Source organism: Zosterops lateralis (genome assembly GCF_965231275.1).
Source record: "Zosterops lateralis genome assembly, chromosome: Z".
NCBI classification, from domain to species: Eukaryota; Metazoa; Chordata; class Aves; order Passeriformes; family Zosteropidae; genus Zosterops; species Zosterops lateralis.
Genome location: NC_139800.1, coordinates 26362226 through 26387725, shown reverse-complemented (window position 1 = coordinate 26387725; position 25500 = coordinate 26362226). Strand labels below are relative to the sequence as shown.

Here is a 25500-nt window from a genome sequence, read left to right as displayed (position 1 = left end):
GTATTAAATGCTTTTAAAAAGTTGGTTTTCTTCTTTACACCTTTTCTGAATGAGCAAATATATTCCACTCCTTTCAGTCCCTGTCTCCTTCAGAAATTGTGTGTGGAAAAAGGAGGGAAACATCAAGTAAAGTTGTTGGAGTTTTTTCCCCCAAAAGTATCTGGTCTATTTCTGCATATAATTGATGTAAACTCAACTAAAATGAGTATTGATCCGAGGACAAATCTAGCCCTAGAAAAATCCTGTGTTTGCAGTGAGCTTCACTAAAAAAAAGGCTGTTAAAAATTGTTACTTTTTTCACTTGTAACAGTATTAAGTGTAAAACTAGCAAACTTAATGATTATAGGATGCATATTAATCTCCAAGGTGAAAAGAAGGTTGTCCGGTGTGTTTTAAGATTCGAGCAAGTACTACATAGAAAAAAACCCCTTAATAATTAAGAAATTTGATCTATTTTGTTTTGCTGAAATATTTGATCTATTTGTTTAATGACACTGCAACCCCAGAGGTAGCAGACCTCTTGAGCCTCCCAAAACTGCTGCTGTCCAGGAGGAGAAACAGAGAACGATACAGAGCTAGGAGGGGGCAGAGAGAGATTTTTTATTGGAAGCTGTTAAAGTGGTTGCTATGAGACCTTCTCCAGCTAACACAGGCACAGCAGTGTGTGAGGCTGATAAATCGTAGCTCTTGCATTATATCTTCCTTTTCTGCCTTTTTTTTTTTTTTCCACTAACACAGCTTTTATAGTTGTTTAGGATCAGAGAAAACACCTGTCAGTTGCTTTTTCTTCTAATTTGGTCTCTTCTGCTGCTTTGTGCAAGATGGAGCTAGAAAATGCTATGATCAGCTCCTCGAGCAGTGCTTCAGCAGGCTCCAGAGAGTACAAGGTGGTGATGCTTGGAGCAGGGGGAGTTGGCAAAAGCGGTAAGTTTCAACAACATTTTGGGAGAGAAAGGGGTGAATTGGGAGAGTAAAGTTCACCGGAAAAGGACATTGTTTAATGGGAGGTTTCATTCCTCTTTGTCTTGCACATGGCTTGGATAAAAGACTATAGTTTGTGACTGGGGCAATGAGTCAGCTTAATTTGTTACAGACTGAAATGCTGCAAGCCTTTTTAATTGGTTATTTGTGTAGGGCTGACCTTGGGTCTGTTGTGTGTGAGGAGAGAACAGTCAGGCTGCTGCTGCTGTGAGTTCAACAGCAAGTGCCCATGTCACTCTCCCACTTGGTGAGGGGTGATGGTTTGCTGGACAATGTGGATGTAACTTGTTGGCCTGAAGGTCCTTGTGCTCAGGCAGAAATCAAACTAACTGCAAAGTCAGCTATACAGAGAGTAGGGGATGCCTGCAGTGACTCTGTTTTTTTTTTTTTTTTTTTTTTTTTTTTTTTTGTTTGTTTGTTTGTTTTTGTTTTTGTTTTTGTTTTGTTTTGTTTTTGTTTTTGTGGGGGGGTTTTGTGGGTGTTTGGTTTGGTTTTGGTTTGAGAGTTTTTTAGTGTCATCGTGCCTCTAGCTAGTTTTAGTCTCCTCTCTGCTCGGGACAGGTACAGCATGCCTGCCTGAGTCTCACTCCAGGGTATGAGGCAGATTTGCAGCATATTTTAATATCCCTGTCTACAGCTGGCAAGATATGCTAGTGTCTGAAAATGATATCTCTTCAGAGGAGTAATTATTTTCTCTGGACAGTGTTTTCTTTTTCCCAGATATTATCGGCTTTGATTTATTCTTACTGAAATCAGCATTCTCTGTTCTTACAAAGACTTTGCTGAACACGCAGAGTTTGTCTCAGAAGTCAGTGTATTGAGCTGGCTACATAACGAGAATTTGATTACATCTTCTGGAAATTTAAAAAAACAACAGAAAGAGAAACAAAATTACAAAAAGCAGGATAATATAATATGATACATCCCGGCTAGATTCCAAGGAATTTTCAGGATAAATAGCTGTGACATTAAACTGTAATAAATGTGTGGATCAAACAAGTCTTATTTATATTCAAGCAATAAGATGAAGCATGGAGCAAAAAGTTAAAAATTGTAAGTGAATATAATTTTCTTTCTGCATCCATAATCTTTGTGTTTTTGTTATATTTGGCATCAGCTTCAGTGGCACATCTTTCATTGAAAGCTATTCCTATCAGTGTTGCTTAACCAAGCAAACAGTTCTTGCACAGATGTTACTACATAATCACCATATAAAGTAGGAAAGAACAAAATATTGGTAATCTTGGAGTAACTTTCTGCAATTTCAGATTATCTTTTCCATAGAAAAGTAGGCATCCAGGATGTGCCAGCTGGAATTTTCAGTAATATTTTGGGGGTTTTTGTTTGTTTGTTGTTTTGTTTTGCTTTTTTTTTTTTTTTTTTTTTTTTTTTTTGTGTGTGTGTGTGTGTGTGTGTGTGTGTTTTCCTTATTTATGTCTTCTAAATTTATTTTTTATTCTGTATTTTTTCCCTGACTGTGTCAAAAAAAGGGCAGCAATTTCCACCCCCCCCAACATATATTTGTAGGAATAATGCCATTTTGAAAATTTGTTCACCACAAAGTATTACAAACTACTCTTCATTCACAGCATGACTGAATCATAACAACCAAACTTTACATGTATGTGGAGGAAATTTCTGAGTTTCATTTACTATTGGATAAGAATTGAAATCACAAATTTAGTTAATTCAAATCTCTGTGTTCAGAAAATCTTGGCTGTTAATTTAAGGAGAATAAAGCCTTTAAATCTGTGCATTGATCAAGGTATTATAAGTCTCCAAAGCTGAGAAACACATAATTAACAAGTAGAATTGTGTGGTCTAAAGAAAAAAAAAAGGGATTAAGTGGATGGATATTTATGAAATTCTATAGGATTAATGAAAACTTTCTGTTGTTATCATGAAAGTGAAACTCCTGGGTGAAAAACAAACAAACAAACCAGCAACTGAGTGTTTTTAAGAGTTCATAAGAAAGGAGGTGAGCAGTTCAACATTTACTGGTTATGGACTTCTGATGTGTAATGGACCTGAAATATTTCAGTAGAATCCTGAGAGATAATCCAACTGATAGAATTTAGAGAGAGATAAAAAGTAAAAATAGATGTAATTCCATAAATCACTAATTCATTCTGACTGTTTAATAAACAGGATTAATTTACACTGGATTAAAAACAGAAAAAGGCCTTAATGACTACTTTCATTCTACAAGATGAGCTCTGCTTTTCCCTAGTGACTTAGATTCACTGTGTCCAGGAAATTATGAATTTAACCATAAAAATGAATCAGAGTAGAATAAGGATGAAAGAAAGAAAAAGAATTCAATTTCCAATTTTGATTTTGAGATATGTGGTATGATGAATTGATACCATCCTGCCTTCTTTTTCCATCTTCTACCTCCTTCTTTGCTTTTAAGTCATGAAAGAAACAGTAACAGCTGGGTTTAAATTACTGAGTGGGAAACCTCTTTTGGATGAAAGCCTTTCTATTCCTCAATTCATTCAAATATTAAATAATTCACGTTTGGAATGAATTTTCCATAGGAACCAAGATGCAAAAATGTTAGATTTCTTTTTACTCACTTCAGAGATCCCCTGGGCATTTTGATCTTGTGTTTCCAACCCTCCCCTACTCTCTTACTGTGACACATATGCATGGGGTGGGATGAGGAGGAGGAGATCAAAAATGGACGTTCTTTTAACATTGGTATTTCCAATAAATTCTCTTTGGATTAATCAAGCTTGTCTCTTCTTTTCTATGCTCCAAGATGGCAGACAGTCCAGGAGGACAGCCAAAATCCTTTCATTTGTGCTATTCAGTGTGGTGTAAATTTCACAGTAATGGATAAAAGAAGATGAATTCTGTGCATCCAAGTCTGATGCCCATCACATACAGAGTAATAATGTGTAAACTGCAGATGGTTTGAGAATTATTACTTAAGGGTTCTCACATTCCAAAACCAATTCTGGAAAACTAATGAAGGGACAGGAAGTTCTGGGAAGTTCTGAGAAGGGAAGGGAAGTTCTGGGAAGGGAAGTTCTGGGAAGGGAAAAAAGAAAAGAAAAGAAAAAAGAAAAGAAAAGAGAAAAGAAAAGAAAAGAAAAGAAAAGAAAAGAAAAGAAAAGAAAAGAAAAGAAAAGAAAAGAAAAGAAAAGAAAAGAGAAAAGAAAAGAAAAGAAAAGAAAAGAAAAGAAAAGAAAAGAAAAGAAAAGAAAAGAAAAGAAAAGAAAAGAAAAGAAAAGAAAAGAAAAGAAAAGAGAAAAGAAAAGGTCTGGCATTATTTTACGGGAGGAAAATACACCACCACAAAACTTAGTTTCAGAAGAAGCAAGTAATAGTTGTGTCCAATGAAAATGTACAAAGCTGGATGCAAATTTTTATAGGAGTTCATTTCTGTACCATAACTATGGAATATAGATTCTCTAGAATGTTATCCCTTCTAAGACTTCTGAAAACAGAATTCTTTTTGTTTTCAGAGCAATATGTTAAATTTTTTTATGTTAGGTAAGTTGTGTTCATCATCAAGAACATCAAGTACAGGCTGATGCAAGTTCAGACCAAAGTTATGCTAGAACCAATAACTAAATTGAAATTAAACTGAAATAAATAAAGTAAATTTTGTATTGACTCACATTCAATTATAGTCCATAGCAAAAGGACAGATTTCTAACTATAGTTATATTTAAATTAAAGAAGAGAATTTAGTACTTGTTCTTCTCAGCTCTGATGACGAGTATCATCAAATATCTCAGTACCACTCAAACCTATCTGAGGTTACCTGACACAGGGTTCAAACCCTAAGAACCTTGGTGATTCTGAAACACACTTTGCTCACAAATACCTTCAGAGATCAGTAAACGAGGTGCTCTCATGGTCTTTGCCTGATACAAATCAGACTTCTGGGGTTAGCTCTATTTTTCAATGTTACAAATAAAAAACATGCACAAAAGAGCCTTTCAATCCTGAGACCATCCATTGCTGCCTTACATTTAGCAAATCAACGACACTGATAACAATACTTAACTGCAGCACATTCTGCAGAACATTAGTGCTGATTAACCCAGGAGTTGCAAAGCGACTGCTAAAATGAACAAATTGATGTACCTGTGCAACTGAATAAAATAAAAACCTCCCTCTGATGAAAAAATATTACCTAAGAAATCTCCAAACACTGATCAGATTGCACCATAATCCATCTTTATGTGTATCTTCTTGGCTGAATAAAACTATTATTTTAGTGTTTACTTGGGTTTTTTGTTTGTTTTTTTCTAACCCTGGTTACTGATGATTTATTTAAGCTGAATATGATCTACAGGTTTTCCAGGTAAATGAAACTATGTGTTTAGGCATAGCATAGTTTTATCATAGATGCAGAATTAATTTCTTGTTAGCTGTCTTACGGAAGTTGCATTTCAGATGAGAAGATGAATTCTTTAAAAAGCAAAACTAATTAATATCTCTTGCTAATAAGATATATTTTTTTTATCTTGGAGAAAATGTTCATTGTTCAATATTTATTTCTCAAACTGATTGTCAGATGATCTGTTGCCACCATAAGAAATTGGAAGAATGTTTTAAACTAATTGTCCTAAGACTTTTGTGAAACTGATATATTTCCAGTTTTATTGTATATTGGAAAGTAGTTAGAAATGTATTTTCAGGCTTCAGTCTTAAAAAGAGTAAAAAAAGTGGAAGAGAAGAAATTAGGAAAATATTCTTTCAAGGATACTGAAGGAATAGTGTGAGGAAATGTATTTTTAGCCTGGGCTGGCTAAGGCAGGCATTTTTACCCATTGATGTCCTTGATTTATTGTTTGTTTGAGTGGTTGGTTGGTTTGTTTTTGGTTTTTTACCCTTTTTTAAAAAATCTTATTTTTTTTTACCAATGCGGCATAAAAGCTGTGTTTCTACAGATGCAGGTGACTCATCCAATTAATTTCAAGATCATGTGTACACAGTAACTTCCAAAATTTGTGAAAACAATTATGTTCTCTGTGATGCCAGAACTTCAGTACAAAGAATTAGATTGAATCTGCATTTTTCTTTCATTTATGTGCTCAACTGCCATTTTTTTTTCTGGACTGGTTTTACCTCTAATTCTGCCTTGATAATGCATATTATGTGCCTATTATTCTCAAGCATGTGCTCCCAACAAGAGTCCCCAGTAAATAGAGCATCCCGGAGTGTAAACTCTCTGGAGATAAATTAATATACAATCCAGGTTACACTGAAAAATATGAAGGACAAAGGTAGAGATTCCACTGGTACCAAAACTGCTGAGCTTGAAAAGCACCACTTGGGCCTGCTGATGCTGTTCTTACCCCACCACTGCACTTGGTGTCACAGAGTACTTTCCAGACACTGGTCACCTCAGCAGCCTATTTGTTTGGAGGGGGTTGATCTTGGTTTGGTTTCTTATTTTCCCCAGGAATATTCTCAGGTGCAGCTGTGCTTCCCTAAACTGCTGGCAAATGAATCAAAGAAAAAAACATCTGGCCTCTCATATCCTGAGGCAAGCCTATCACTAGGATGAAGGTGTTGGATTAAGTTACTGCTAGTATGAGTCAAGATGCTTTCTAGTGCACCCCTTTCAAGTACTTGGGCATGCTGTGGATTACAGTAAAGGCAAGCTAAGTTGCTTTTTTACCCATCAAAGTCAACACAATTGTTGTTTTTACTGTTTTAATTTTCCCTTCTTCTTCTCTAACTGCAAAAATGGCTATTTTTTATTTAAGTGGAGAAGAAATTGAGGTACTTGATTAACAAAGACCCACATCTGTATGCCATCTGAAAAGAATTGCTTGTTCCCCCATCATTCTCTGTTTGAAAAAAATGTAATCCAGATTTTTAATTCCTTGAGTGTTTCAGGGAAATTATTCTACTTATTCATATTAAATAATGTAAAAAAAAAGGAAGGATGAAAAAATTTTTTGATTACAGGCAGACTTTCTACTTGGTGACAGTTCTGAAAAGGTAAAGGTACTGACCATTCAAAATGACATATAAATCCCTTTGGTCACTTCATGCTGCTGCCTGCAATCTCTGATTAGCTGTGACCTGGTGCAGAGGTGTCAGCGTGAGGCTGGGAAAGGAAGGGAGGAGACAGAAGAAATCTGACAGTGGTGCAGACCAAAGCACACAGTAATACTTCTTGACAATTATGTATCCATGGAGAAAAAATCCTAACTGAACACTAAGTCACCACCTCTGTTTGTCATGTCTGGGATGCTGTAAACTGAACAGGAGTCATAGTTCTGATGCAGAATTGCAAGTGTTTCATACAAAATAATGGCCATGTATGTTGTATTTTTGCCATGAAAAAGTAAATAAACACCTTCTTGAGAAGGGACACTAATACCACACCATCACATGCCCAGGTATGGATAACTTCCAGTTTTCTCATAAACCAGATTGAGCTCTAGAGATTATATAAAGGCAGAGTTCCTGGTAGGTTTGTGATCTTTGATAATAAAACTGTCCATGTGTTTTAGTTTCCTTCACAAGTAGATAATTGAATTTGCTTCAAGGTTGATTTTGTGTAATTCCAACTTTTAGACATTTTATCTTATCTATTTATTAACAACTTTGAGGAAGTCTGTTTTCTGTTAATATTTGTAGAAAATGATGAGTTCACACCTCAATCTTCTTTCACTGCAATACACTGAATATCTGAAATTTCACTTGTAGGACCTTATTTTCCTGCTCAGAGCATCTTGTATGCCCAATTACAGAACCCTAGTATTTCCACATTGACTTTTTGAGTATGAATTCCAAAAACTGACATGCTCTTCTATTAGTGGCCTTACTAGAAAAAAAGATTGTCTACTCTTTCCTTCTATAGAGTTATTTTTTGTTCCTCAGAGAATAAGGAATTCCTTTATTCAGGTGTAGTTCACAGAGGTCACATACAGAGAAAAATCGGTAGTAACTTGAAGCTATTTTCTTTTCCCCCAGCGCAGTCACCTGTGCTATCACATCGCTCACAATGATCTAAATTCTGCATTCTCATATGTGTTTGGGACCATTGAATCCAAGAACTCAAATGATTCTGGACCCATTTCTGATCTTCTTAATTTATCTTTAGTGTAAATGTTATCCACTTATAAGTATTAAATATATTATTTATTAATCAATTTATTTTGCCTATGGGCAGACCTTGTGGACAAAATATTTTGCCTCAGGGAAATGAGTAAAAGATGTGTTCATTATTTTGGCAGTTCACATAGCTCAGTGGTGGAGGATTCAATTATCCCCTCCCTATTTAATTGGAGGGTTTCTACATGTGAGATACTAACACAGTGCTGAGAAATCTGACCAGAGTCCTGGATTCTTCAGCACTAGAAGATGCCTGATAAATAGGATAGAGTTTAATGAAAACCAACAGAGAGTGACACCATGATTTATGATGACAAAGGACTATGACTATATTCAAATACCTGCTATAGAGAGTAATTAATGATCTTTATTGTGACACTTGCATATGTATACAGAGATTCGATGTAAATGCAGTGACGTAAATAGGTTGATCTATCCAGCTTCTCCCATCATAACATCCAGATGATTAATACCCACCTGGATAAGGCAAACAAGCTGGTGACTTCCCTGCCCCTTTGGAACAGGGGATGCAGAACTTACAATATTGAAAAGTAATGCATATCAAGAGAAGAACACACATATTCCAAAATTTGAGGAGGAAAGCAGACAGAAATACTTCACGGAGAGTAACAAGTTAAGTGATGAAATTGGAATTAGAACAAGTATAATTAGGTACAAGATCTTCAAGACAAACTTCCTTTGGACCATAAGAGGGCAGATGCCCTTAATGATTTGCTTAAAAGCAAGATGGAGCAGATTATGGAAGAGTCTTTGAAAGGAACAGGCTGATGAAAGTTTTGATAGCCTAAGTGCTTTACATTAAGACAGAACACATAAAACATTAAAGAGTAAATATACCAGAGTAGAAAAATAATTTCGAGTTTTCAAACTCTCTTATAGACCAGAAGGACTACTATCATCCTCAAAATTATGAGATATGTTAAAAGTCACTAAGATTTTTGGCTGATGTGGCACTAGTAATGTAGATACCCATCAATTTTCTTTGTGTTCAGACTGCTAAAGAGTCTTAGGCTAGTCTCAAGATTGGATTTGTCTGTTGTGTACAAAAAAATAGTCATTTATTTTGTTTCAAAAATAACTAAAATGTATCCTTCAGAGTAAAAAGGCTCCTGTAGAACTAAAAACAGGTTGAGATAGCACCATTGAAGTATGGGCCACCTCACGTGTATGTTGGGTAGTGGTGCAAAATGAAAGGCAAACAGATTTGTTAGCTCACCTCCTGCTGTTCTCTGTTCTGGGATGGAAATGGAATTTAATGATTCAGGGTCTTCACATACACTGCCTCTATGTGAACAATTATGTGAAGGACCCAAGGGAATGGCCCGAAGCTGAGCTGAGGGTTTAGTTTGGATATCAGGAAAATGTTCTTCCCCAGGAGGGTGTTTGGGCAATAACAGTTATAGACAGGTAATGGTCACAGCACTAGACTGACAGGGATAAACATTTGGACAATGCTCTCAGGATGGAGTGGGATTTTTGGGGATGGCCCTGCTCAGGTCCTGCTCAGGGGCAGGAGATGGATCCTTGTAAGCCCCTTCCAAGTCATGGTATTCTATGATTCTAAGTAATTAGTACTTACAGAAGGTTTTATTAATATGTCTGCTTTTCATGGTGTTTCATTAAAGCAGATCTTCACTTAGAGTGAAGATTTCAGTGACTTAAGCACTGCTCAGCTTTTCCCATTCACAGTGCTTGCTATAAAGAGACAGAATACTTTCTGGGTTATTCCTCAGCAACAGGAATTGGACTATCAAGGACTCTCCTAGTTTGAGCCATACACAAATCTGCCATTTGAAATGCCCAGACTGAAGTCTCAAACAAGAGAACAAGCACTGTTTCATCACAATGACTGGGCACTGTCGGTACCTTTGCTGTAAACAATCTGTTGAGGCAGCCACATAAACAGTTTCCCTTCCAAGTCATCTGTGCTGATGAGCCAAGCCATCTGCAGCATTTTTGGCATGTGCTATGTGCTAGAATTTGGATGAGATTAATTCCATTAGGGACACTCTTGAAAGTACAATTAAGAATTTTTTTTCTGTTGCTGCTTTCATCTATTTTCTTTCTATACTTTCCATTTTATCCCCTTCCATTCCTATGGTAATCTTTTTCCACTTTTAATTTGTTACTTGACTTTAATTAGCCTCCCTTTACACCTGCAAGCCTGGAAGTCTCATCATGCTCACACAGCTCCAGTGACAGGAATTGGGTGTTCCCAGAGTGTTGTGCAGGGTCCCAGTTTCAGATGAAGTGTCTTGAGAAGACAATTTTCTGCAAGCCCTAGAAATCTGCTAAAACATTACCTGCCCACAAAGCAGTGGAAACACTGGCTAAAATCACTTTTTTACAAAGTGGGTGAGGAAAATCCAAAAGATGAGCATGTCATAAAAGACTATCTCAGGAGATGCCAAGTTGTGTATTTCTGCAAATTTCACGTGTTTGGTCTCCATAAAAGTTACATTTTTAACTCATTTAGTCAGTGTTTTATATTTTCATTAAGCCGCTAGAACTAAATTAGCTATTTCAGGAGTCCCAAAGGTGGGCTCACAAATGTTTATAAGATTTAAAAATTAATTTCATAAGCTTTGGCAAAGTAAGAACTGTAATCAGGGGAGAGACTGATGCTAACAGTTCTTCTTCAGCTTATACTGACTACAGTTATGAGGAGCTGTTGTGTAATTTCTTTCCTTGCAATCTCCTTGAAAGGCTAATGTAATTTTGTAATTCTTGTCGATTTTCACATGCCCAAAATAAAGGAGTCCTAGCTGAAAGTCATATTCTCTGTCAAATCCTATGATTCCTTTTCTAACTTGATTGCCCTGTCAGATTCTGTGATTCCTTCAGTAACTTTACTAGCCTACTACCTGCATGACAGCTTGTTGTGTTACACTGAACTTTTCCCTGCTGAACAGAATCTGGAGTGCCTTTACCAAAATGTCTCTTAAGCAGTTTGCAAAATGCATAGTTATTTTAGATTTTTATTCAGAATGTTCAAAACCAAACCCAAGTGTTGTCAAATTCTCAGTTGTTTCAAAACCAACAGCTTCTCAAGTCATCCAGAATGCCTAGCAAGCTTTAAAAATCCCTATCCTCTAAATTTTTTCTAGACTTTCTTATACAGAAATTATGTTCTCAATTTGATTAAAAAGCAGTCATTAGACATTTTCTTCGCAGTGAATGATCCTACCTCTGCTGCCTGGTGACACGAGTGTTTGATCACTCATCACACGCAGCATGCCAGAGCTCTGTTCTGTGCAGTGTCTGACACTGGGTACAGCCCAAGGATGTGTTCCTGGGCTTCATGAGGGCTCTATGTATTTGTAGATATGCTCTAGATACACATTATTTCTCTCCTGGGATTAGAGGAGAAAAAAGAACAATCTATTACATTATACAAGTATATAATGTATAATTTATGAGATCCAGAAACCCATGAGCTCCAGAAACCAGGTTCATGTGCTTTTCTTCCACTTACAGCAGTTTCAATGGATTTCCCAGTGTAAAAAAAGCCTGTGAAATTGCAACATAATCTCTCTCCCAGTGCACACTCTGTTTACTAGTCTGTTCCTTTAAAAGTGGAAGTCAAAACCCCCTTTTTTCAAATCATTCCTAAGATACTTAAAACATATTAAATGCCTGACATAACAAGGAGTGTATCTCATGAGCTTTCTCTTTTTTCTCCTTTCCCCCCTCATGCTCAAAATGGTAATTGGCTCTGATATTTGATGATGAGGAAGGCATTATGAAAAAGTCAAAAGAGAAGATATAAAAGAAACAATCCAAGCAGTTTGTACAGGAAATGTTAACAGACATCAACAACTAAGAGCAGAGAACAAGACAATTGAAAAAATAGAGACATAGAAAAAGATTGAAAAAACAGAAAACTAGAAACGTATGAGTAAAGCAATGATAAAGGAGTAAAGGGATAGAAGGAAAATGCAGCAATTTGTACTTCAAAGAACATTGGTTTTACATGCTATCTTTTCACTGCAGTTATCCTATGGGATGCTAATATGGTCATATCCCAACACTTGCTGCACATTTGGTGGCCAAAATACACACAGAGGTCATATTAAGGGATCATTCTCCTGCCTCTGTGACTACTTATCCCATGTTTCTCAGTCAGTGGCTCTCTGGAGTAAGAAGCTGGAGAGGCATCATCTCAGCTGTAGACTGGCATGGGTCAATGCCTTCTGCTGTATAACAAGCCATAGGATAAGAGAAAATAGCCTCAAGTTGTGCTGGGGAGGTTTAGGTTTAAAATTAGGAAATATTTCTTCAGTGAAAGGATGCTCAGGCATTGCAAAAAGCTGTCCAGGGCAGTGGTGGATTCACCATCTCTGGAAGTATTAAAAGAACTTGTGCATGTGGAAGTTAGGGACATGGTTTTGTGGTGATCCTGTCAATGCCGAGTTAATGATTGAGCTTGATGATCTTAGAGTTCTTTCAAACCTTAATTTTTCTATGATTCTGTGATTCTGAGTCTTCTGAGCATAGGCTTTTTTTGCTCTCCTCAGCCTTGTACAAGGCTGTGTAAATCCAACATTAATATAGAATTATGGGGTGCTAGGCAAAGTGATGGTTCTTGTGTGTGGTGTTCTGACAACCATCCAAAAAGTCTGTGAGTCCCAGCCTTAACAATATATAACACCCTGTGAAATCAGTGGGAGGCACAGCATTTATCAGGCTCTTCTGTGTTCTTTGAAGAACTAGATTCCTCCACACACAAAAATCTTCAGTGGAACAATGAGTCACAGTGACGCTAGGGATATATCTCCCTTGGTATCAGGAAATAAAACTCTGTTTTCCCCCAATCTGGGAGAAAATGACAAAATGTGAAACAAATATATGTGTATTTCTATATATTTTCTCTTATTCTCTGTGACCCAGATCTTACCTTTGCTCTCACTCCCCAGTTTTTATTGCTCATAGCAATATAAACAAACTGCTGCTTCATTACAATATACTTTGAAGAAGTGGCAGTAGGAGGAAAAATCAAAACAAAATGCCAGTGACTAGAAACAGATTTAAATACACATATCCCTGAAACATGCTCATGTGAGGTTTATTTAGTGTAAAATAACATGCATTTTCACTCTTTAAGGAAAATAGTTGTTAGTGCCAATGTGTCATGCAAAGAATTTACAGACAGCTGTGCAAAACCCAGAGATAACAACTTGTGCTGATCGACAGTTACAGCATATTTAAAGAATAAGATTACTTGATGATTGAAAGCTTTTATTCCTCAATTTCATTTACCTAAAAATAACTACAGATCAAATTGGTCTGCTGTAGTGGTTTCATGTTTGCCAATTACTGTTTCTCAAAATTAGTGTAGTGGTTTGAGTGCCCATTTTATTTACTCTTTTTCTGCTACTAAATAGGATTAAAAGAAAAGCAAGTCAGGCTCAAAACTTAAAAGGGTATGAAGACAGGTTTATTAACAAAAATACAAGAGAGAAAAAATAATTAATTGGAATAAAATCAGAATAAAACCTTTAAAACACTTCTCTCTCCCAACAGCTTGTTTTCTTTCTCACAGACAACATAATAAGACAAAACTTGGAACTCTAGGTAAGTTTTACTACTTATAAAATAGTCTTTCATCAGTTCATTTTGAGAGTCTCTTTTGGTTTACCATGGAAACTTCCCACAAGACAAGAATAGTCTTCTTGTGGCCTTTAATTCTCACAAAAGCAGCCTCCCAGGAATCTACAGTTGTGGGATCCCTCCCATATTACACAGCCTCCCACTGCTGAAATATAGGTTATGCATACTCATGGGGTACTATTTTAAAATGAACAGTTCCAAAAGCAAAGGTTTTTCTTCATCTCTATGAACAGAGATCTTTTCTCTTTCTGGCAGCAGATCTTCATCTTCATCTCATCTCCCTCTCTCTGTTCGTGTTTCTTATAAAATCACAGCTACTTCAGTATTTCCTTAGTCCATCACAAATGCCTTTGCTTATATCTGCAGTCTGAATACTCTCACCTCCCCAGTGCAGGTTTTTTCCACGATTTAAAGGGATATTCTAGTCCATTACCATAGCTCAGAAAAGACTATCAGCCTTAAACCAAGGCATCTTTTCATCTTTTCCATCTAAGATGTAACCCTTCATTGACTTGGATGTCTTCATATTGTCTCTTTACATGTCTCCACTCTGTCTTTTCTCTCACTCAGAAGGAGGATTAGTGTTTTGCAAGTTTAATCTGTGCAAGGAAAGAGTTAACATTCTCCAAGTCTGCCGAGGGCATGATAGTTCTTTCCAAGGAAATGGCTGAAGGTGGTAAATTCAGGCCGTGCCAGGCCGGGCCGGGATCTGTTGTGTGGCTGGGCCCCTCCCCCTGCAAGGGCTCCTGGTGTCAGCGCCCGCAGCGCCCCGGCGGGGGGGGACGGCCGGGACCGCGTGGCCCCTGGAGGGGCCCTGCCCTGCCCAGCCCTGCCCTGCCCAGCCCTGCCCTGCCCAGCCCTGCCCAGCCCTGCCCTGCCCAGCCCTGCCCTGCCCTGCCCAGCCCTGCCCTGCCCTGCCCTGCCCAGCCCTGCCCTGCCCAGCCCTGCCCTGCCCTGCCCAGCCCTGCCCTGCCCTGCCCTGCCCTGCCAGGCCTCCTGGTGGTGGCGGAGCAGCAGAATGTTATCAGCTGCTCTGGCCTGATCCAGCCGGGGCGGGATATACTTTCCTCCCCCAGCCTGGGAGCCGATCTGGCCAGAAGTGCTGCGGCAGCAGGACCTGGCCAGCCGTGCCAGGCCGGGGGGCCGTGCAGCGCAGCGGGGCCGGCCCTGCCAGCCTTTGTCACCTGTTCCGAGGCCAGAGGTAAAAAAAAGGACTTTTCTTGAGTTTTCTCTGATTTTAACCCTGTGTGCTCACAGAGGAGTCCTATCTTTCTAATGGCTACATCAGACATCAGTATTCAAATCTAGTCCCTGATTGGTTTTGCTATAACTTTCTTGAAAAAAACACTTCCATGCAAAACCATCACCAGTGCAAAGTTGTGTTTTCGGTTTCTAAAGCATCACTGTACATACTGGATGAGTTTTAGAATAATAAGTTTTAAGCAATACTTAAACCAGTTTTTTTTGTGTGTTGGGATACTTTAGGTGGTATAATTAAAATGCATTTTCAAGCTTGTGAATAAGATGCATTTCTAATTGGTCAGAGGTAGGAAAAATGCGGAAATTGAAATTTTTATTTCAAGAAATTGTTAATTTTTCCCTTTCTGACTCTGAACATTGCAAATAAAGTTAGTAAAAATCATAGACAATGAGTACTTTACAGGGTTGGAACACTTGAGGATATCTTTAGCACCTCTGATGTTAATTTAGTCACAGCAAAATGCAGGATGTGGATTGGGAACAGATGAGATATGTTGTAGTAGACATGATTGCTCAGGAAATGACCTAGGTAGACACAATACCAGTTTGTACTGTGATGAAGGTTTCTGACGGAATCAAATGTTTCTCTGGCTCACAAAGTTCAATACCACGGACAAATACCATGAATAATTCTTTTCAGGTGATAGAGTTACTTGGCTCTGAGTACTAATTCCTTCCACCCATTTTTGTCTTTCTTCTGGCAGGCTGTCCCTTAAAGTATATGATAGAATTTATGAGAGAAGGTAAGGGAATACAAAATACCACCTGCTTATGTTACTAAATGGGGTAGAGCCCATGCTATCTTTCAAAATTATTTTTATTTTTCCCATAAACTTACTGTAAGTGTATTTCCTGCCAGTAAAATATTTTACCAGGAACATGACAATGTGGAAGGGCTTAGATTTGCAATCTATTGTGAAAGGGTTTTTCTGTTCCTATTTTATTTTATTTTATTTTATTTTATTTTATTATATTTTATTTATTTTTTAAAAATTTTATTTATTTGTCTAGATTGTTTCTGTATTTATATTAATCTCAGGATGTTTAACAGTCAATGAATTTCTCACAATGTACAGGGTTTAAAAGTTACCTATCTTCAGAACCCTCTCTAGCTAAACTGACAACCAAATACATATTTGTTTACTTAGAGGAAAACCAAGATAGGATCGGCCTTATTTGTTCTGTCAGTGTTTTATGTGTCATATCTGTTCAGCTCAGTGATTACTGTCAGTATCGTGGCATTTAAAACAAGACCTGAAGAGAGTGGAAATGCAATTTGTGTTCTGTGCTGCCTCACACATCACAAAGAAAGCTGGCAGCTTGACCTTAGCAGTAGAGCAGAAAGAATACAACTCTTTTTTTTGTAGTCTGAGAGTTCCAGCCAAATGAATGCATCTTAATGGGGAAGTCGCTCACTCCAGAGCAGGTGGGAAGGGGAGTGAAACAGAGAAGTATTGTGCAGCTGAAGGGAAAAAAAAGTCCGTGTTTGTTCCTGACTCTCCCTTTGAAATTACCATAGAATGGCTTGACCCCTATTTTCTGTCCTACCCACTGAAATATCTAAATTAAAGTGGTTGAAACAGTCTGTGGTTAAGTGCGATGGAGCAGAGACAGGGAAAGATAAAGGAATTATCCTTGTAATTTCTGTTGGTTTGGAGAGAAGCATCAAAGAGTATTTTGTCCTGCTAATATTATAACACAATTTATAAGAGAATTGAAAAGGCAATGGACCTCAAGAGTGTTTTGATACATTATGGAAGAGAACAGCTAACAGGATTAATATTTCTGGGCTACAGGAGAGTTTCTAAAGTTTAAAACCTAAGCCTTTGATTAAGCAATTACAATGGATTGATCACAGCCAAAATCCAAAAGCAATTATGGTGCATTGTTCCGGGAAGGGAAGGGAAGGGAAGGGAAAAGGAAAGGAGGAAAGGAAAAGGAAAGGAAAAAAGAGAAAGAAAGGCACACTTGTGACTTGAGATAGCAGTTTAACTGCTGAAGCAAAAGCTGTGAATATAAGTGAATTTAAGAGTTTATTTACTAATTCTTACTGCAGGCAGATTTTTAGCCAATTCCTCAAAACCAGGGCCTCAACACATAATGGCTGTGCAGGAATACAAATGCTATAACCATAAATGATTCTGCTTCTTCCTGCTTTTCTTGAGCTTTTATTCCTAAGTATGGAATAATACAATATGAATAATCTCTCTATCAGTTCAGATCAGCTGTCTCAGCTGTGTGTTCTCACAAGTTCTCTACTACTCCTGCTGGAGGCACTGCGAGAAAAAGTCTTGATGTGGTGTAGAACAGTTCAGCAATGACCAAAACATTGGTGAAATATCAACACAAGTTAAGTCACAAAATCAAAACCTGCCACCATACGGGATGCTGTGAAGAAAATTAACTTCACTACAGCCACCCTCAGTACAGCAATTTATAGCATGAAAAAGAGTGAAGGAAATGTGTGACTTTTTGTAGTTTGCGTCTAGAGCATCATAACTAACTGTACATTAGTACTGACGCGCTCTTCTGTTTTGTTGAAAAGTTGGAGGCCAAAAATCCTGTGGGAACCAGCCTTATTTTCCTTCTCTTCCTTCCTTGTTTATAACTTGACAGGCTTTTTTATTTTTTCTACAAAAAAATATCATGAGTGATATTTGTTTCTACAAAAAAAAAAAGTGAGTTTCTTCACATTTTTTTGTAGAAACTCGATACTTTGAAACTGACTGCTATTGGCATGGAAGTATTTGTGTTGTACAGCTTATATGTGTATGGTTTTCCTGAAGGCCACCTGAAATATTCACTGTCCAGCTATGTTTCTGGGAAACACCACCACTGAATCCAGCTCATTCTTATGGTCAGGTGCCGAGGTATTTACAATAGTGCTCAAATTTTTTTCCACACACAGGGATGTCTATGGCACAGCACTTTTACTGCAGCTGAAAAGACGTTAGCACATTTGAACATAATTAAATCATCATTGTCAAGTGGTGAGTCGGCATCACCAACAGTTTTTGCTATTTCTAAAGTACCTATAGTTCCAAGGAGACTTAATTCTGTTAGACTTCATTTCTGGAAGGAATCTCTCCAAGCCCATAGTGGCCAGTATTGTAGTCATCCTCCACAACAGGTCTTTAATTCCAGTTTCTCCATACAGCACATTATTTCCGGGTCAGTCTGGGAGGCCAAACTGCTTTTGAAGTTCAGGGCTGATTAATTCAGATGTTCTATTACAGCTGAGTGTTGGCATGCACCCCACACCCCCAGCAGGTGCTTCCAAATAGGAAAAGAATTTCAGTTTACCTTTAGACATTTTAGGAAGTTTAACTAGAAAGTTCTGAATTTTTCTCTTACGTCATTGGCTCAGAGCCAGAACAAGGCACAATGGATAGGGCTCTGAGAGTGTAATTCAAAACCTCTTGATGATCTTACTGGTAGCAAGCCAAATTGTCCCTTCTAAAACATTCAGTATTTAGGAAGGACTGCTAAGGAAGTAAAGGACTTTTTAAAGTGTTTTAGCAGGGTGTCAGAAATTTTCTAAGATGCCTGTGTGCAGCTTATCTTTTGGGTTTTTTTTGTAATGTTTGTTATTTTTCCTTATTAAACCTTTTGCTTTACAAAACACCTCTGAAGAACCGTCTTGCTAATAAATTTAGTCACTTCTCTGCAAAGGCTGGACCCTCAGAGATTGTTACATTTACACCTGAATCATTATGCTCTGACCACGTGCTAACCTGTATCAGCTGAGGAAGTCTGAGCCAGCATCAACCATAAGCAGGGACCAGACACAAAGCAGTGAGGCCAGTGGAATGGGTCAGCAGCATTCACCTTGCAGAGTTTGTGCCAGTGGGACAGATCCCTCAGTAGCCGTGCTGTTGTTCTGATTGTCTCTGTGGCGCTGGATGCAGTACTTGTCCAATTGTGGGCTTTGGTGCTTTTTTTGTTTTTTTTGATTTTTTAAAAAAATTCAGTTCTTGGTCAATTCTTGGCCTTGTCAGCATTTTTGGCAAATTCTTAGATCTGCTCAGTGGCAGGGAATGGTGATTCAGAAGCCCAGTAGGCAGTACTGAGGGATGCAGTAAACAATACTGATGGTATTAAAGACAAATGAGGTTTTGTCCCTCTTTCTTTCAGTTAAAATAATTTAATAGACATAAATGCCACCAAAAAAAACCCTGAAAACTGCAACAAATAAACCCCATTTATTTTCTTCCCTATTTCATCTGATCTAATATAGTTCTTAAAAATGTAGTTTGTGGGTGTATATTTTTGTGTTGTTTCCCTGTCACCATCTTGGGCCATCCTTATTTTTGAAAAATACATATCTATTTGTTAATTTTTGGACATTGATGAGACACAAAAAGCTCGAGTGAAATCCTCTCTAATGGTCCCTCAACAGCCATAAATCTTTGCTTGGATTTTAATTTTCAGTTTTTCAATTCATAAATATACCTGATTAATAAGCTCATGTCCTGGTTTAGGATAAATTAGGGGAGAACCTCTAAAGGAATGCCCTGATAACAAAACCTCTACCACCCCTCCTCCAGCCCTGGGTTTGGGAAGGAATTTCTCGAACAAAGTGGAAAAAACCGGTTTATTGACAAATGAAAAAAAACCCAACCCCCAACACAAGGGAAAAGGAAAAAAAAAAGCTCAGGTTACTGTGAGGGGGAGGGCGCAGAGCTTCTTTCGCGGGCTCCGGAGATCCTCGGACTTCTCAAGTCAGGTCAGGTCCGGTGCCGGTCCAAATCTTCAAGGGGCGGGGAGGGGAGAAGGGGGAAAAAAAAGGGAAAAGAGAGAGAAAAAAAACAAACAGAAGCGGCAGAAAAAGAAAAAGAGCGAGCAAAGCGGCAAGCCAAGCAGCAAAAAGCCAAGCAGCAAGAGCCAAGCCAGAGCAGCCCATAAGCCAGCAGCAAAAGCGGCAGTCCCCTGCCGAAGGGGGGCAGCTGTTAGACGTAACAATGCCACAATATGGGATAGGAGGCACCGTCAACCCAGAACATTCCACCCCTTATCCCATATCGTGGACACACAATAAAAAATTTTCATTTCACTTACTCAGACCTTTGACACTTACACATTTCTGTCTGTCTTACTTGCTCAGGCCTTTGACACTTACACGTTTCCTTCTGTTTCATGTCTGAGTGATCTAATGCACAGACAATGGTTGTAACATTCAGCACATATGTGTCTCACCCCACGTCGTGTTGGGTACACATCGTGTTGTTCCATCTTTCTGCATTATCCACCATGTATAACCCGATCCTTGAGCAGAGACAATTCCATGGATGGGTTTGCCTGTACTCGAGGCAGGGTTGATTCATACTGTCTTTCCCAACAAACCTCTAACATGGGCCACTGGGGCTTTATCTCCATCTACTATATTAAGGAGCTGGGACTGAGCAGGACCCACTCAGTTGGTGGAACCTTGGGTGTTAACTAGCCAGGTGGCCTTTGCTAAATGCTGCTCCCAGTTTTTTAAGGACCCCCCACCCAATGCTTTCAGGGTGGTTTTTAACAACCCATTGTACCTCTCCACTTTACCTGCAGCTGGTGCATGGTAGGGGATACGGTACGCCCACTCAATGCCATGTTCCCTAGCCCAGGTTTTAATAAGATTATTTTTAAAATGATTCCCATTGTCTGACTCAATTCTCTCGGGAGTACCATGCCTCCAAAGGACCTGCTTTTCAAGGCTTAGGATAGTATTGTGGGCTGTAGCATGAGACACAGGGTAGGTTTCCAACCATCCCGTGGTGGCTTCTACCATGGTCAGCACATGGCGCTTGCCTTGGCGGGTTTGAGGCAGTGTGATGTAATCAATCTGCCAGGCCTCCCCATACTTGTACTTAGACCACCGCCCTCCATACCAGAGAGGCTTCATCCGCTTGGCTTGTTTAATGGCAGCGCACGTCTCACAGTCATGGATAACCTGAGAAATGCTGTCCATGGTTAGATCCACCCCTCGGTCTCGTTCCCCCTTATAGGTGGCATCTCTACCTTGGTGACCTGAGGCATCATGGGCCCATCGTGCTAGGAACAACTCTCCCTTGTGCTCCCAGTCAAGGTCTATCTTCAACTCTCCTATTTTTGCAGCTTGATATACCTGCTGATTGTTTTGCTGCTCTTCATTAGCTCTGCTTCTGGGGACATGGGCATCTACATGGCGAATCTTCAGAGGTAGTTTCTCTAACTGGGCCGCGATATCTTTCCACTCTTCGGCAGCCCAAATTGGTTTTCCTCTACGCTGCCAATTCGCCTCTTTCCATTTCTTCAGCCATCCCCACAGAGCGTTGGCTACCATCCAAGAATCAGTATACAGATAGAGCCTTGGCCATTTCTCTCTCTCTGCAATATCTAGGGCCAGTTGAATGGCTTTGAGTTCAGCAAATTGACTGGATCCACCCTCTCCTTCAGTGGCTTCTGCGACCTGTCGTGTGGGGCTCCATACAGCTGCTTTCCACCTCCGACTCATCCCTATGACACAGCAGGAACCGTCGGTGAATAAAGCATAACGTGCTTCCTCTGCCGGCAGCTGGTTGTATGGCAGAGCTTCCTCAACCTGGGTCACTGGTTCTTGTTCTTCATCTGCGACACTGAAACTTTCACCTTTGGGCCAGTTCATAATTACTTCCAAAATTCCAGGGCGATTCAGCTTCCCAGCTCGGGTGCATTGTGTAATGAGGGCAATCCACTTGCTCCAGGTAGCACTGGTGGCATGGTGGGTGGAGAAAGCCTTTCCTCTAAACATCCACCCTAGCACCGGTAGTCGGGGTGCCAGGAGGAGTGGTGCTTCTGTACCAATCACCTCTGAAGCAGCTTGGATTCCCTCGTAGGCGGCCAAGATTTCCTTTTCCGTTGGGGTGTAGTTATCTTCAGATCCCCTGTAGCTCCGACTCCAGAATCCCAGTGGTCGGCCTCAGGTCTCACCAGGTACCTTTTGCCAAAGGCTCCAGGACAGACTATGACTCCCAGCTGCAGAGTAGAGCACATTCTTCATATCTGGTCCCGTTCTGACTGGGCCGAGGGCTACAGCATGAGCAATCTCCTGCTTGATCTGGGTGAAGAAAGCTTGTTGCTGCTCAGGGCCCCAATAGAAATCATTCTTCTTGCAGGTAACCAGATAGAGAGGGCTCACAATCTGACTGTACTCCGGAATGTGCATCCTCTAGAAACCTATGGCACCTAAGAAAGCTTGTATTTCCTTCTTATCTGTTGGGGGGGGACATAGCTGTGATTTTGTTAATAACATCCGTAGAAATCTGACATCGTCCATCTTGCCACTTCACTCCTAGGAACTGGATCTCCCAAGTAGGTCTCTTAACTTTACTTTTCTTAACAGCAAAGCCAGCTTCCAGGAGAATTTGGATGATTTTCTCTCCTTTCTCAAACACTTCTGTTGCTGTGTTTCCCCACACAATGATATCATCAATATATTGTAAATGTTCTGGAGCCTTATGCTTTTCTAGTGTGGCCTGAATCAGTCCATGACATATGGTAGGACTGTGTTTCTACCCCTGGGGCAGTCTGTTCCAAGTGTACTGCACTCCCCTCCATGTAAAGGCAAACTGAGGGCAGCATTCTGCTGCCAGTGGAATAGAGAAAAATGCATTTGCTGCCTTGGACTCCAGCTCGTACTGCAGTTCCAGCACATCTGGTACAGCCGCATTCAGAGGTGGAGTCACTGCATTCAAGGCACGATAATCCACAGTCAATCTCCATTCTCCGTCAGATTTTCGCACCAGCCAGATGGGGCTGTTGAAGGATGAGTGGGTTTTGCTGACCACCCCTTGGTTCTCCAGCTCTCGAATCATCTTGTGGATGGGGATCACGGCATCTCGAGTGGTTCTATATTGCCGACGATGCGCTATTGAAGTGGCAATTGGTACCATTTGTTCTTCTCCCTTCAAAAGTCCTACTGTGATCAGGTTCTCAGACAGTCCAGGCAAGGTGTTCAATTGTCAAATTCCCGGCCAACACACCAAAAAGTGTCCTGGTTTAGGATAAATTAGGGGAGAACCTCTAAAGGAATCCCCTAATAACGAAACCTCTACCACCCCTCCCCCAGCCCTGGGTTTGGGAAGGAATTTCTCAAACAAAGTGGAAAAAACCGGTTTATTGACAAATGAAAAAAAACCCACCCCCCAACACAAGGGAAAAGGAAAAAAAAAAGCTCAGGTTACTGTAAGGGGGAGGGCGCAGAGCTTCTTTCGCGGGCTCCGGAGATCCTCGGACTTCTCAAGTCAGGTCAGGTCTGGTGCCGGTCCAAATCTTCAGGTGGGGGGGGCGAAGGGGAAAAGAAAGGGAAAAGAGGGAAAGAAAAAAACAAACAGAGGTGGCAGAAAAAGAAAAAGAGCGAGCAAAGCGGCAAGCCAAGCAGCAAAAAGTCAAGCTGCAAGAGCCAAGCCAGAGCAGCCCATAAGCCAGCAGCAAAAGCGGCAGTCCCCTGCCGAAGGGGGGGCAGCTGTTAGACATAACAATGCCACAATATGGGATAGGAGGCACCGTCAACCCAGAACAGCTCATCATTTATTTATAAATAAAAATAAATTCAAGGTACATCATGTGTAGCAATCAAATCACTGGTATTACAGCAGCTGCTGCATATATGAGTTGAATTGAGAAAGCTGTTGCAAACATAATTAAAGAGTAAATGTAAATATCTTTCTAAATAACCTTCCCAGTTCCCTGACACTGTAACTTGGAGCCACTTTGCTCTGATTATCTGGTAGCAAAACTTGCATTTAAAGACAGAATCTTAACTTTTTACATATTTTTTCCTATTTTGTGGTCTAATGTCCATCTCTCTGCTCTTGCTTCTCATCAGTAAAATGAAGCCAGAGGTATTTACCTTCCTTTGTACACAAGAAGCTCTCTGAACTTCAAATGCAGAGCACCTTTTGAAAACTGTTAAGTGATGTATCTTTGCAGATGCTTCAGCCACAAGCTGTCATTATGTGCAGTGTAGTGCCATAACTGGTACCAGGCGACAAGTTCTTTGAACTCTATCCAGCAATGTCATCTCAATAATCAAAGTAAGAGATAACCCTAAACACTAAGATAAATTCTGTAAAGGTGATACAACTAAGAATGATGGCTCAAGATAAGAGAATCTACAGTATGTTCTGGTAAATTAAACAATATGTGAAATCAGTGTGTATCTCTTCAAACAGATCTTTGAATACAGTACACAGATTTAGATATCTGAAGTTCATGGATTGAAGAGGGGAGTATTAGACACTTAGTGCTTTCTATTGCTTGAGACAAACCTGGATGAGTAAGCAACTGGGATGTAAAGCTGTCAAAGCATGGGTGAGAATAGCCATAATTCAACTCTGGGCTAGGGTGATGGATGTAATTGATGCCAAGTGTTTTTGAAAATTATGAATCGTGGCATTCATTAGCAGTTCCTATTATTGCAAAGTTTAACAGTGTTTCCTCTTATTTATATGAGATGTATCTGATGGAATAATTCAATTTTTTTTAATAGATCATTCCTCTAGCAAAACCATCGATAGCTGTGGTGAAAAGAATGGGCTTGTTTAAATGAAAAATATACAGTGTATTAGTCAATGTAGCATGTGTCTTCCTCTGATCTTAATCTACTCAGTATGTGAGATTTTTAGTCCCTGGACTAAAACTACTTTCTTTTAGCTCCTGCAGACTGGTCAATTTAACTTTGGAGTTCCATAACACAGTAACCTTCAACACGCCCAGAGGTAAAGATTCCAGTTTTGTTGCACTTTTATTAAAGCAATTAGATTTATGAATTTTTTTTTTTCAGCAAGGCAAACAGTAAGCACTGGCTGTCCTACAGCAATATTTTCATCCATTTTGGAGGGGAAACTACTTAGCTTCTACACATGGCAAAAAGGAGAATCAGTTATTTAGACAGTCTAAATTTTGTTTGCAGAAGGTACCCTAGATTTCTGTAGATATTTTACAAAATCTGTGCTACTGCAGATAGTTTAAAGAATCTCTTAAGAAGGAAGCAACATCACAAAGTACATCTGTGCAAGGAATATTTTTCATCTAAGACCAGCTATGTTTTCCAGAAAGGCAGGATTGAAGGCAGCTGACAGCTTGCAAGACTTTGCTTTGCTTGCATTCAGGCAGACAATTCTTACTAGACAGTTACTTGATATTCATGGTTTCACTGAAGCAGGTTAAGTTGAAAGTTTCAAAATGGTGGCACCATATTTAGTGAGTTTTGGTGAACGATGAGTCAGAGCTTTGTGGAGCAGACACGTCTTCTGACATCGATATCACTTTGTCTGCCTTTCTTCTCATTTTCACTGGCACTTGTTCTTGATTGATCTCTTGTTCTGCACCACTTGATTCATCATGGTCAGCAATCTACGGGCATGAAAAATTCATCTCGAGACAACAAATACTTTGTACCTTATGATATTTCTTTCCCTTGGGTTTCAAGACAATTAATTCCTCCAGAGAGCAGAAAACTTACGGATAATAGCAATTCTGGCATTTCTGTAGTGAAAGCATGCACAATTATGTGTCTCCATTCTCTCATACAAG

At 39.4% G+C, this 25500-nt stretch overlaps 1 protein-coding gene across 7 annotated transcripts in view; it reads left to right on the top strand.

The window, feature by feature from the left end:
* Window positions 1–565: 565 nt before the first annotated feature.
* Window positions 566–25500, top strand: part of RIT2 (Ras like without CAAX 2) — a 182728-nt gene continuing 157793 nt past the window's right edge. For 5 of the 7 annotated variants that reach the window (XM_083883558.1, XM_083883562.1, XM_083883561.1 and 2 more), the window contains exon 1: window positions 566–924. In XM_083883558.1, coding sequence (XP_083739684.1) covers window positions 822–924 — 103 coding nt within the window. In that variant the 5' untranslated portion in view covers window positions 566–821. Of the gene's footprint in view, window positions 925–14818; window positions 14906–24618; window positions 24684–25500 lie in introns of those variants that run through there. The other 2 variants (XM_083883560.1, XM_083883559.1) reach the window with 2 other exon arrangements.